The sequence below is a fragment of the Osmerus mordax genome, chromosome 14 (genome assembly GCF_038355195.1).
Source record: "Osmerus mordax isolate fOsmMor3 chromosome 14, fOsmMor3.pri, whole genome shotgun sequence".
Classification (NCBI taxonomy): Eukaryota; Metazoa; Chordata; class Actinopteri; order Osmeriformes; family Osmeridae; genus Osmerus; species Osmerus mordax.
Genome location: NC_090063.1, coordinates 7,764,663 through 7,778,888, shown reverse-complemented (window position 1 = coordinate 7,778,888; position 14,226 = coordinate 7,764,663). Strand labels below are relative to the sequence as shown.

Genomic DNA, 14,226 nt, shown 5'->3' with positions numbered 1-14,226 from the left:
TTTCATGACCTGGTTAAGTGTAGTGGGTTTTCTGACCTCAGATAGACAATATATGCCTACCTTTCTAAGCTGGTACAAACCAACTTAACAGAACCATTTCTGGAGACACAAAGTATGAACTAATAGACCTGTCAAGCTCAATGAATTCAGAGGGGTCTCTTATCATCGACAGCTAAATAATTTACAGGACTTGTGTTGCTCTCACTCACACCTATCTGCAATGACTAACAGTAAGCTATAATGTGTAAGCTAAGTTGATAGTCTTTAAAATCTTTAAGATATATCATAAGATATATACATGTAATTATTATTTTTTTGAAAAATAAATTGAAATATAAATCTTCCCATTCTGGAACTGGCCTTCTCATAGACTACACACTCACGTGTTAATCTTACACCTCTACACTTTCAGTATATCTCTCTTGTAGTTGACACAGTAACCTTAACATCCAGACCTCCAATATAATGCTTTCAAGAATCGTGTATCTTGTGAATCTTGTATCTTGTTACAACTGCATGCACCCAAACCGTTGTATTAAAGGTGGACTCACCTCGGGACCACAGTCCTTATTATCTTGAGAGTTGTTTGTAAAAAAAAAGAAGAATGATAAGAATTCTAGTACGCATTTTTATCATTTTCACAATTTTCTCTTAGCTTTTTTGTTATGTTGGCTTACATAACAAAAACATACATGCCTTACAAACATCCAAAGTCACGCAAATAGAATAAGCCTACTACTAAGCTAGTTAAAACACAACAGCTGTTAAGCCCTCATGTCGGCGTATATTGCTGCGTTATGTGCTATAGTCAAGAGGATGGAGCAACAGCTGGAAGAGTGTCTGGCAAAGGATGCCAAGGCTCTGCCAGTTCAATCTCAGAGGGATTACGAGATCAGAGCAGCCATGTTGCATTGCTCTGGAGATATAGTCAGTGCAGGCCCAGGGGTATCCAGGCAATCCCCAGGCCTGTGTGGGGTGCCTGCACCTCAGGGATCTTTTGTGTAACAGCCAAGTAGACTGTACCTCAAGACATCATTCTGCATGTAACAATCATTCCCAAAATAAATGGTATAGTAAACACTAGGTATTTGACCATGATGGAACAAGAATGTTAGATGAATTAAAAGTCTTATAATGACATGGATCTATGAATGTAGTTTACTATGAATTATCATGACTTTCAGTTTTAGGTCTATTCACATTGTATGTGCTTGGGTGTCTGTGATATTCCTATAGGATTTGTATGTGTCATTGTCAGGGTTTAGCTGCCTGTCCCACTAGTAGGAATTTCTGAGCCCATAGGAATTCAAAGGTGTTTGTTTTTAGTACTGCCAGAGCCATAGAGAGAAATGATCTATATGGCTCTGAGTACTGTTAACTATGATCAAATACATTTCCCTTATTACTTTAATATCAGACTCAGGGTCCAGTTAAGATACAAGACAATACATAAAAAGAAAAAAAATCTATACAGATCAGTGTGTTACTAAGATGCAATGGAATCAATGTCTACACTGCTTGGATTGGTAGCGTATAGTACTGATCCTTATATTCAATAATCAAACGTTTTCTTCTTTTTAAGCCTTGTTGAACCAGCAAATTAACGTATACAAAAACATTTCTTAAAACAGTACGAAAAGTATTAACTCCTGCAGCCACAAACGCTTCACTCGCACTATGCCATCTGGGTTTCTTTAATAACATTCTCATTGCTTCATTATGAGCTACTTGAAGTCTCTGTAAACTTGCTATCCTACACTTTGACCAGAAATGTGCAGTGCAGAGTGGTATGCTTCACTCTATCTGTACATGCCCTAAACTTGCATAAAAGTATGTTAGCTTGTAAATACATGCAGCGTTGCCTTTCAATGTTCTCATCATCTGTTATCTGCTCAGTAATAAATGAAAAAGTTAAGATATTTGACCTTCACACAAACATTAAGAGAATTTTCATACCATTTAATAACAGAAAGGTTTAGACATGTATCCTCGTAAGTTCTGCAAATCATAACAACACTCCTACCAGCATTATGGAATAGATGCAATAACAGATACAGAATCTTGACAGATATATAGGAGTTTCCCTACATGTCTCATGGCATTTATTGAGATTGAATGTCTCTAGACTCTCTCGAACTCTTAGCTTTTTGAAATTGCTTGTGATTCCATTCACATCTTTAGTGTGTTGTTACAATTACTTTTCTCAAATGATCCAATGACACTAATTATCTGCTCTGCTTTCATGTCAGTGAGGAAGGATATAGGCAGATGGCACACCAGACATTGTATCAGGATGATCCATTACGTGGAGAGTACATGGTTGATACAGTAGCGCTCTTACTAACTGTCTGTGTTGCTATGAAGCCTTTTACTTGACGATCAAAGGGCTCAGGACATTTTCTGTTTCTTGTGCAAAACACTTTAAGAACCTTGGAAACACAAACACCTTTTTGAAATGAGAGGACTTTATGATTCATGAAGTGATGTACAACAAATGACAAAACCCACAAAATTATGTATGATTTTAGCGCATTTTTATGTCTTGAGCTAGATTCATATAAAAACAGAAATCTACAGTGATCTCTAGAAATTATTAGTTTATAGCTTTCAAGTATTAACAGTAATAGCATTGTATTATAGCAGAATAGAGAGGTAATATAATTAACTTGGTGTTATGGATTCACATTGCTGTTGCTGGGTTAAGAGAGTGAGTACTATTAGATTTGGTAAAACCCTTTCCAGTTTTAGTCTATATTGACGCGGCAGCCCTGTTTGTGAAGAGTCACTCCGTCTCTCAGAGATTTGGCTATGTTTATGGTTCTATGACAGGAACCAAAAAGAGAATGAAGCATGAGTAAACATCATGTTCAAAAACATGGAGCAGCTTTACAGCTGTGATCGTCATTCTGTGTTTTACAATGTTTGATTTGAGTCCTGGGACAGAGCACCTGAGTAACAAGCACAAACCATTGCAGTGCCATGGTGGATTGTAATGTTTTGGAAGAGTAAATAATCATCTCAAGTTTTCCCCTAAGTTTATTCATTTGCACTTCCAGTAATATTTTTTTTTTTTTAAAGGGCTGACCAGTTGACTTTCTAAGAATTTGTAAATGTCTCTGGCATACCTGTTTCTTGGGTTGTGTATCGTTCACTCGTGGGAACGGTATCATATAGCAAAACAATTTGCTCTCTTCCCCTCTCTCTATCTCTGTCTCTCTCTCTCTCTGTCTCTCTCGCTCTCCCTCCCTCTCTCTACCTCTACCTCTCTCTCTTTCTACCTCTCTCTCTCTCTCTCTTACAAACATGCGCACATGTATCATTATGGCTATTATGATTTTTTTCTTTTGTTTATAGAGTTTGCATTTTATCTTTTGTAATTGTCAGTATTGCAACCACAGAATACATTTCCTGTGTTCTGCTGGGCGGAGTTTTTAAAGGAAGGTTCTGACAGTACTAACTAAACACGCCCTCGTCGTCAGGACCGGTTTAGCAGAAAGTCTCTGTACTCATCAGTCATTCCTAAGATTGACAACTCTGCCGGTCCTTTCTTCGCTTTCAGCAAATGATCTTGTTACACTACAGATCTACCGGTGCAACATTTTTATATTCCTTTATACTTTGTCGTTTAAGGAATTAGCGTGACTTCGTCGAATGCAATTGAGGTAGGTTAAGTGCGTGCTGCTCATCACTCGACTGTATTTGTGTGTCCAGGTGTCTGAATATAATTTGTTCTTTTTTGAGCTTGTTAGTTGTTGTTTCTGACTATGTTTGTTGCAATGTTTTAGACTACACTTTATATGTTGATGTCATATGTGTAGCCTATGACACTTATTGTTGCCTACTTAGGGCCTTTGTTGTTGTTTGTTAATCCACCACAAGCAAACAGCACGATACGTTTCCCACACAGGTGACGTTATAGGGTCATTATAGATTATCATATCATTCATTTGCCGTTGATAAATCCCCTTTACTGGACAAAGTACACTGGGTATACTAAAGAAAAATGGCTATTAGTCGTATGAGACGTATCCATTGATAAGACCTTCTATTTGGGTAATCCCTTTCAGTGGTGTGGGGTGAGAAGGTGACACCTGTCAGTTATAGCACCTAACAGTCTAAAACTCTCACAGGATTACCATGTTAACTTGCACTGCTGTTCCAAAGTAAACAGGCCTACTGTTTTACAGCGCAAATAAGTTATGTTACACTGTTTGTTCAACTTTCATTGAATCATTGCGGAGCAACCACCTCTTAATCTAAATGTAATTTATTTTAATGCATTTCTTAGTGAGTTGGTGGGGGTGTCTCTGTGATTAAGTGTGGTGGTAGGGTTGATATGTGGTGGGAAGTGTCTTTAGTTGCAAAATGTAGTATTTAGGCCTTTCCATTTATATCACAAGTACAGCCTTTAGACAGGGAGCACACAGGCAATCAGATGTTTTGTATATACAGCCTCAGATAAGAACTAAAAACCAGTGACCTACAGTTCAAGAAACAATGTTCTTGCATAAAAAAATGATGTACTTACTCAAGATGTATATTGTGTGGGAATGTTTTCCTGGTCGCACTTTCTTTCTTTTTGAAACAGTTGTAGCACTGATTGTAAGAACACAGTGCCACTGAAGACTCATAATGTACGTCTGCTAGAAAGCTCGACGTTACAATAAATGTAACAAATACACCCTTCAGCACTGAACTACTGACTATTAGTTCATTTTGACATGGTCACAGGAGATTTAATCTACTCACTCAAGACAATATGTTTGACTTAATTTAGACACTCCTGGACTTAAGTAATTCTACAATGAAGTTAGGAAAGGTTGTGCGTGGAAGGTGCTTCTTGGAATTGTTATGGTTCTTGGAATTACGCCCATATGCATTCTCCACCTTCTCACACAGCCCAAGGCATTACTCAACTGATAAGTGTATAGTGAGCTCACAACACAATTCTGCTCAAGAGTTAAGCATGATGGTCCAACCAGTTTGTGTTTTACTTGGAAGTAGGCTGATATGACATCATGCTTGAAAGGGGAGATAACTAATCATTGTTGTTTCTGTTTTCAAGGTTAGAATTACAAATGAAGAGCAAGAATTTATTGCATCTTTTATCACAGTAAATGTTAGATTGTTTAGCCATAAGTGACTACTGAATATAGTGAAAAGGGAAGTCACAGTATAGATGGAATTTTTTAACTGCATGGAAATGAAATGATGAATTTCTACAGTGACCTGTCTCCCATTCTGACATGCTTTTCCAGTTGTATAGTCTTCAGATTTGATGTGATCTAAAGTCTGCTGAACAGATTTGATGTGTATGGTTTGACAAACCGTGTGGTTTGTATCTTAACCTTGGGAGAACAGCAGAAGGCCTGTTTACCTTCGTTCAGAGGTTGAACAATAATTATTAACTCACCTTTTCCCTATTAAGTAGGACCGAGCCTTATGTCTGTTCATGTGTGAGTTACTCCCCTCCCCTTTTCTTTCACCATACATCATACACATCTTATTTGTAGCTATTTTATAACGTGTTCTAATTAGCGGTTCAAAGTTAAGTGTTTTTTGGTAGTGTTTTACAAATGGCAGACACCATATATTGCGTCAACAAAGGCTCCGGAAGCTTATTAACAGTGGTGATGTTGCTACCAGAATCCACCTGAGCCACTTTTTTCCCGAGAGGGCCCTGATTATTCACCATGAGCGAGATGTGAGCATAGCACAGGCAGTCCTGGAAAAGATTGTCTTACGTGGGTTCCTGTGTTCAATTTCAGGAGGTGTGAATGTCGAGTATCAGATAGCACCTATGGGTGACAGACTGTGGTTTATGTGGTTGTAAGAGGATAAATTATTGATTATTCCTCACAGCAGCCCCTGTGTTCGATTTCAGTAGGTCTAAGGGTTAAATGTCAGTTCACCCCTGTAGTTGTCCTACGGTGACTCACATTATAGGCAGGAAATACATATTCACCCATATCTCAACTCTATCGTTTTTTTTACCGTCCACTTTCTGTGTTGTGGTTTCTGGCATGATTTGTATAGCTGTGGGATGACTGAGTGACAGAGGAGGACGTTTGTAGCCTGTAGCTAGGCCTGGATCAGGACAAGACCATATCAGTTCACATTGACTGCCTCCACAGTGTAGTCTAAATGTAAATGTAAATGTAGTCCACACTTTCTCTTTTGAGCAGCTTACTGCCTCTGGGTTATATAAGAGGGCTAAAAGCAGCCGAAGGCCAACCGTTGCCTCAGCTATAATGCCAATTATCAGATCATGGTGACGTTCTTGAAATCAAGCCCCCGTGGAGTAAAGTAGATAATACCTGTATCAACACAGAATGAACTATTGAAAAAGTAGGGGAGGCCCTACTAGTGCCTGAAGCCCATGGGCTAAATAATTAGTGTAGTTAACCATGTTAGAAGGGTCCAATGCTTATTGTCAACTATAGTCTACAGTGACTGTTTTCCCTTTCCTGTGGCCCAACCTAGAGTAATTTCTTTGATCTTTATCTGATTTCCTTGTGTACACAGCTAACTGCATTGTAGCTAATCACTCTATTTACGGACCAAGTTCTTACGGCAGAGGCAAGTTGTTCTACTGCTGGGCCAATAAGTTCATTAAGTCAACACAGTATCCTCAACTGGAATTAGTAACATCTAACCTTTCATTTAACCAAGATTGCCAGGTGATAATGAATTTCATAATGGAAAAGCTGAAAATGTGTCTGGGTTCTCTGTCATCCGGTCTGAAACAGCTGTTTCTGGATACTGACGGACTTTATAGGAGGGTTGAGGGGAATGATGTTGCAGTCCTGGCCAGTCAGACATGCCTTACCCAATCACCCAGTTTGCCAAGGTAGCTGACCTTTTGTAAACTGGGATGAGTGAAAACTATAGAATGTTTAGGCTCAGTTGCCACTGATACTCCCTGTTCATTTCCTTGTTGACTTCCACAGTCTATTTATCTCCCAGCCCTTCCCCATCAGGGTCAGAGGTTGTGGAGTGTAATAACCCTGACATCTGTACAGGGAAAAAAGAAGACTGCCATCCATGTGAATAGGAGCACTGGGCTTTGCTGCTTCTCTACCAGCATGCGACCGCTGCAGCAGCACTATCCCTGTGTTTTGGCATTCGTTTCGGGGACATAAGCCCTTATGCAATTGGATATTCTTATTTGAACCATCTGGCAGGAAAGCATTTTGTGTAAATCCAAAGGCGTTATAGCACACACAGGAAAACAATGATGATGATTTTAGATCAGTTTTTAAGACTTTAAGGTCTTTCTTTATGCTGTATTTATGTATTATTGAAGTACTTATGCAATAAGATAAGGCTCATTGAGAGTAGCATAGAGAGCTGAGGCCTAAATCACTTTTTGTACTTTAGTTGTGTTTCTGGTAGATAAGTTGGGTGCTAGTTGGCGGGCAGCATGGAGATACATGGATTAATTATTATGGATTGGCCTGAAATAATGGTGGCAAAATATTTTTTATTTATCCTTTGTGACTATAGGTATGTTTATGACCTTTGTTACTTCTCTGTGGCTGACCATGCATTAAGTAAGTAAAAACATTCTTAAATCTATAAATTGGAAGCACAGCACAGTCCATGAGTCCAGTCAAGTAACAAAGGGTAAAACCCAAACTTTACTTTTTTATCTTAGCAGCCCAATTTTCAGCGGACACAAGCCTGCATTGGACGTGATGGTGGTGTCTGATGATCTGAGGCACCGCATTGGTTAATGGTTCACTTGTGTTTTGTTTTTCTTCCCAGAAACGCACCTGACACCGGATCCTGTGTTGCTGCATGATGAGGAGGGACAATGGAGTCGTGGCGATTCTGTCACTTCTGGCATTATTCAAACAAGGAGCATGTAAGTCTCTGACCTAGCAGGTTCTGACAAGATTAGTTTGGGGTGGCCTAAATGTCATAGTGTTGGCTGCACTGTAGCTACACCCCCTACTAAATCTGTCAAAACATCAAATTGATTGTCACTCCAGTGTGGTAGCATGGTGTTTATGTATCTCATCCTTTAACTCTGCTACTGTGATAATGGTTCTTGAGTGTGATCACACAGCCAGTACCTACAGCACACTCCTGACCAACACAGTCTGACCCTTCACGCTGACAGGCCACCGTAGATATTGAAGATGGTATCTCTGTCCTATCAGGCCACACTTTACCAGGGAAGCCCAAACTGACGAGCTGCAGGTCTCCGGATAAAGAAACCTTCACCTGTTGGTGGGAGCCAGGCTCAGACGGGGGACTGCCTACAACCTATACCCTCCTCTACAGCAAGGAAAAGTATATCCTTAATTCTTTCATTTATTGATTTGTTTGTGTGTTTGATCATTTGCTCATTCCTTCTCTCTGTCTCATTAGTTGTCTGTCTGTCATTCATTGAATTTGTAAATACATTTAAAAAAATTGCCCTCATCGCCCCTTTATGATCACCGTCCCTACACTTATTGTTTTCACATGAACAAATCATTGTGCAAATGTGCCACCACAAACATGCCAAACAAAGACATACAGATTAAAATATTATTATGTGACCATTATTATTCATGCAGTGTTTTGGTCACACTTTGCTTTGAACCGAGTGAGCACTCGCAGGGCTGTGCACCTGTGAAGATGCACAACACTGTTATAGAAATGATCACCCACATATGCACACACACAGGAGAATTGCTGGAATTGTTTATGTAGACACAAGTCATGACAACAGTTCCCTGTTGTTTTGGAAATAGAAACACTAGCATAACACTGCAAATAACAGAGTGTCTATGTCATTGATTTGAGAGACCAAGGGTTGTGGTATTACAAGGAACTTCACTGAACACAAGGTTAAAGGATCTCTAACATAACAATTTGCTCATGTGTGCACCCCCCCCCCCCCCCCCCCCCTTAGTTCTGACACAGTGTATGAGTGTCCAGACAACCGGACAGCCGGACTGAACTCCTGCTTCTTCAACAAGAACGACACGTCCATTTGGGTTAACTACAACATCACTGTGGTTGCGACTAACGCGCTGGGTAGCAACTTTTCTGACCCTGTTGATGTGGACGTGATTTACATCGGTGAGAACGTCTTCCATATTCTCCTACTTCACAATAAATAATCTCACCAATGCAGGAGATATGTTCTGGTACTGGGGGACATTCGTAAGCCTAGCGTGGAACAAATCGATTATAATAGGTCAGATTTGTGTGAATGGTGAAACATTCCACAGACTAAAGAACTTTGACTCATTTACCACCTGTCTGACTATCAGAGCAGTGCCAGCAGTTTCAAAACTCCTTCTGTACTAATCTTTCTCCTTCAAAACTTTGACATTAACAACAAGATAGGCAAGTTTTGCGAACCTCGCAATTTTAGCTTGAGTTTGAAAGGATTCAACCCTCCTTTCAACGCCCTGTGCGCCGTCAATAATTAGTTGATGGTCCGACCTTAATGATTGGTTGTGTTTATTATAGTTCTGTGACGCCCACAGATATCGGATTGATTTAATTTTACTGTCAAACCTTTAGATTTATTGGTTGCTATCAGGACGTAAAGTTTATTTCAGCAAATATGACAAATGTGATTCTCAACTATACTGCCTACCCTGCCTTTAACAGGCCCTTTCTTTTGGGCGTCAGTTACTTACATTTACATTTAGTCATTTAGCAGACGCTCTTATCCAGAGCGACTTACAGTAAGTACAGGCACATTCCCCCCGAAGCAAGCAATATGTGTGAAAGTCCACGAGTGAAAGTCCATGACATGATCCTTATTTCTGTCTTCAGTCCAGCCACACACACCAGAGAATGTGAGAGTGGCGGTGCTGGAGGACACAGAGGTGCCCTTCCTCAGGGTGTCTTGGAACCCCCCCCACAAGGCCGACACACGCTCAGGCTGGATCACCCTCATCTATGAGCTCAGAGTCAAACTGAAGGGCGAGGAGGAGTGGGAGGTACGTGGCGTAACAAATCTAGCTTTACTGTCTATCTTTTAGTTGTTGTTCACTAGAATAATCTACTTTAAAAGACCACATACTACTCAACCTAACCTAAATACTACACTAGTTTGGAAATTGTATGCAGTTATCATATTGAGGGGGGCTCGTGGTTCCACATCCTCCATATGAGACATTTTCCACCTACCCACCTTCCCACCTGCCATCCACCTTGGGGACTACTCAAGACCTCTGACACAATTCGAACAATGGTTTTACGCAATAGGTGCAGGATTCAGATGTGGTTACATCAACCCTGCCAAGGAGAAGTGATTAGAAAGATATTCTGGATAGTTCATCACCTCAACAGTGGCTCAGAGGTGTAATGGTGCATTAGGTGACGTGGCAACGTACGCATGTTAGTCTATTTAACCTCCAATCCATTTATTTGGGCTTAAATGCAGGCGGCTTAAGTACCGGTCACATTACACAGCACGTTTTGCCTGCTGCAACAATTGCCAAATGACCCATGTACCATTGTAAATGTGATTGTGTTTGGAACGCAATGTTAATGTTTGTGGATATTCTTATTCCTCTAGGAGCACTATGCAGGTCAGCAGAAGATTTTTAACATCTTCAGCCTGCGGTCAGGAGGAGTATATATGATCGAGGTGCGCTGTAAGCCTGACCATGGCTTCTGGAGTGAATGGAGCACTGCTACCTACGTCAGAATCCCTAACTGTAAGTCAATCAACACTTGCAGAATAATGATCACAGTATGTAGGGTGCATGCAGACAAGCTACATGTATATGGGAAATAATGTGTAACAATATCTTGCCTAATTTATTAAAACTAATGCTACACATGTTTGCCTTCCCACAATCAATTAAATTCAATAAAAAATGACTTACGGTTATGAATATTACTTGACAGTAGATTAACTATTTGAACCTGTGAGCACATATGGATTCTGTGAATAAACGCTTGTGCAATTGGCTTGTGTCGCTCAGATATCCCTCGGGAACATTCCATGTGGATCCTGACGGGCACGTTTTCAGCCTTCCTCTTCATCATCCTCGCATGCATACTGAGTCTGAAGAGACAGAGGTAGGAAGGGGGGATTGGATATTTGTTCTCCAAGATTAATAAATGTACATTTTTACAAAATGCCAAATTACTGTTTTCACTAAGACCACCTTTCACTTCTCTTCAGTGTGAAGCATTGTTTTCTACCACCTGTCCCAGGACCTAAAATTAAAGGATTTGACAACCAGCTTCTGAAGGTAAAAGGATGACTGAGTCTTAAATCTAATATTTGTAATTGGTTGCATCAGAATTATAAACCACAAATACAGTAGGCATATAGTATTTATTTTCCACCTGATCTTTATCCACTCATCCTTTTTGCTTGGCAGAATGGGAAGTCAGAGGAGGTGTTCAATGCTCTAGTCATTCAGGGCTTTCCCCCGACTTCATCAGACTACGAGGACCTGCTAGTGGAGTACCTGGAGGTGTATGTCAGCGAGGAGCAGGAACTAATTATGCAGGAAGGGAAGGCCCTCCAGGACAGCTGCCTCAAGTCTAAGATCTCCTCATCTGACAGTGACTCAGGGAGAGGCAGCTGCGACAGCCACACTCTGCTGATGGAGAAGTGTGGTGAAGGCACGGCCAGGGAGGAAGAGGAGGACTCAGGCAGAAAAGAGGGGAGCAGCCAGACACAGCGCCAGCCGGTTTGGGAGAGTCTGGAGGAAGCGGACAGCCAGGCTATGGAGATCCATAGCCCAGACTCCTCTGATGGAAGAGTGAATACCTGGCCCTCCGTTTTCTCCCCCAATCTCCAATGCAGCCCGGGGCCCTCAGAACACGGCTTAACAGAGACCACCAGGCAGCTCTACCTCTCAGACAGCCTCTTCTCCTCCTCCACCTCAGCCAATCCCCTGCATTCAGAGCTTGGAGGAATCCTTCTAGGCAAAAACCCTCCTCCATCCTTACCGCCCTGGCGCCTGGAGGCCCACAGCGAGTTCAAAATCTCCAGCATGGAGAGCAAGAGGCCTGCTGCGGGGCTGCAGCTGCCCCCCTCCAAGTCTCTGGAGTATGTGGAAGTCCAGAGGGTCAATCGGGAAAACATGCTGGTCCTCCAGCCCCTCTCCAGGCACAGCCAGGAGCCCTTCCAGGTTCAGTTTGCCACCACAAGGGAAGACTACAGCAAGGTGAAGGGTGTTGTCAGTGACAGTGTACTGTTGCTCCAGAGGGATATGGTGGATGATCAGTGTACTTGTGATGACCAGGAAAGGGAATGGTCAGAAGAGGGATGGCATGCTGATTCCACCAACCAGCCAGAAGGGAAAATGGAAATTCACACAACTGTCACTCCAGCCCAGGAGTTGGGAATTTTCCTGGCACCCAGTGGTTATGTTGACACTGCTACTATGCTGCCCACCTTTTAACCAACTTATTCACCAATGGAAACAAGACCTAGATAGGGATGGCAAGGAAACCAAACAAAGACATTATTTTGTCAGAGAGGCGATTGTGTATATTTGCTTTCTTTCAAGAGACTAGAGACACTGATTTAATTTAACATCATGCTACTTGTACATTATCTTAAATAACTATGTGTATGAGTTTGGAATCTTAGTGTATATGTACAGGATTATGAGTTGTAATTGATATCTGATCATGACTGAGTGAGTGCTACCTTATTGTGCTTCCTATCCTGTGCAACTTTGTTTCTTGAAGCCAGACAGGTTGTTTCCCTAACTAACCTGCAGTGTATGTATGTATATTTTCTCTGCATAGGCAATATACGGGTGTGTAAAGTGATGTGTATACAACCAAACGGGGAAACCACTAATGAAATATATTTTATGTAGACTTTTCTATATAGTAGATGTCTGTTTCATTTACATTATAGACCTGCTGATTTCAGTTTCTATCAGATAAATCTGTTTTGGGTGTTTTGTATATGAGACAAAAAGATTGTTTTAAAGAAGAGAGAAGGAAATTCTTTAGAGAGTGGGATATTTTTCATACAGTGAGGATTTTATTGTTTATGTGCATAAATATGTTATTCTATTGATTTGTCCCATGGATGACTGTTGCTTATTAAATATGTTATCAAACAAAGCACTTCAATCTAGTTTATTGTTTATCTTGTTTACAGACCAGCAAGTTAAGTCCCCCTCCTTGAGATACTGCAAACATAAATCATGGATTCCAAACAACTGCATAAACCAGTATTAGCTATTGTGCCTAGGGGCAAAATTAGGTCATGTGGAACTGTCAAATGTTGAAAAGTGGCCCTCATTTGTTAATCATTTAACTCTTCGTTACAGTCTATTCCAGAAAGCATGATAGTGGCAAATGGCAGATGGTAATAGAATGAATAATACATGTAATGAATGTGTGAACAGTGAATGTTCAGATATTAGTCAGTATCTGCTGTCATTTTGTCAAAACTGAAATCTCCCATATTCAAACAGCAGTAGACTATTTCACAACTAGTTAATAAATGCAGGCCATGATTTAAATTTACATGGTAGGCTATGTAACGCTTGTTTACTTCCTCGAATTTGCTGGAAGTAAGAAAGGAGAAAGGTTACTTGGGAGCTTCTGAATCCCTGAATTACTTTAGAATGTTGGAGCTCTGAGTGTATGGATTTCAAACCAGGAAATGTGTTGTCATTGGTGTGTTCGTGTCAGCAAAGGTAGTGGGGATTATGTATTGCTATTATTGTACATTTTATTAAAGTGGGGATGGGGAGTGTTAGTGCCTTGGCATTACCCTGCCACCATATAATTTTCGTTTTGTCAGGACGTTTCTCTGACAGCAGTTGCATTCAATGGCCTACTTTGCAAACAAATAGTGTTCTTTCTCACTGATATGCACTGTCAGTGTCACATTTTGCAATGGACTTACCAGACCAGACCAGGTTTTTTTGCTTTGTACTTGTAGGCTAACTTGTATTGCACTTTATCTCCCACCTGTCTCCTCCGGCCATCAAGATACCTTTCCTCTAAACAAGCCTTCAAAAAGCTTAACTTTTACTCACCTACTGGTTAATTAATAATTAATTAATTGTAACTTGTTTAACTGCATGCTCTTATGGTTCTTTCCTTTGGCACTTATTTGGTTTTCCACCATGTATGTTTCATGTTTTGGCTGCTCGCAATGTTTGGGGCTATTTCGTTGTTATGATCAGTGACCTATGCCTAACCCTTTTGTAAAGCTCTCTCTTGGAAGTCGCTTAGGATAAAAGCGTCTACATAAATGTAAATGTAATGTAATTAAAG

At 40.6% G+C, this 14,226-nt stretch overlaps 1 protein-coding gene across 3 annotated transcripts; it reads left to right on the top strand.

Annotated features, from left to right (window-relative positions):
- The first annotated feature begins 3,525 nt into the window (after positions 1-3,525).
- prlra (prolactin receptor a) lies at positions 3,526-14,159 on the top strand. Of its 3 annotated transcripts, none has more exons than XM_067250439.1 (9): positions 3,526-3,662; positions 7,768-7,867; positions 8,166-8,298; positions 8,906-9,075; positions 9,784-9,950; positions 10,532-10,673; positions 10,944-11,040; positions 11,147-11,216; positions 11,349-14,159. In XM_067250439.1, exons 2-9 carry the CDS (start codon positions 7,801-7,803, stop codon positions 12,378-12,380), a joined length of 1,878 nt encoding a protein of 625 aa, XP_067106540.1. In that variant the 5' UTR covers positions 3,526-3,662; positions 7,768-7,800; the 3' UTR covers positions 12,381-14,159. The 3 variants fall into 3 exon arrangements, with proteins under 3 accessions (XP_067106540.1, XP_067106542.1, XP_067106541.1); XM_067250441.1 differs by lacking the exon at positions 3,526-3,662 and adding an exon at positions 7,234-7,553; XM_067250440.1 differs by lacking the exon at positions 3,526-3,662 and having other exon boundaries at positions 7,235-7,867.
- Positions 14,160-14,226: the final 67 nt, after the last annotated feature.

Excerpts from the sequence above, each read along its gene's own strand:
- prlra (XM_067250439.1), top strand. The coding sequence starts at position 7,801 with ATGATGAGGAGGGACAATGGAGTCGTGGCGATTCTGTCACTTCTGGCA. Across the intron at positions 9,076-9,783 it reads TGTGGACGTGATTTACATCG|TCCAGCCACACACACCAGAG; the intron begins GTGAGAACGTCT and ends TTCTGTCTTCAG. Across the intron at positions 11,041-11,146 it reads CTGAGTCTGAAGAGACAGAG|TGTGAAGCATTGTTTTCTAC; the intron begins GTAGGAAGGGGG and ends ACTTCTCTTCAG.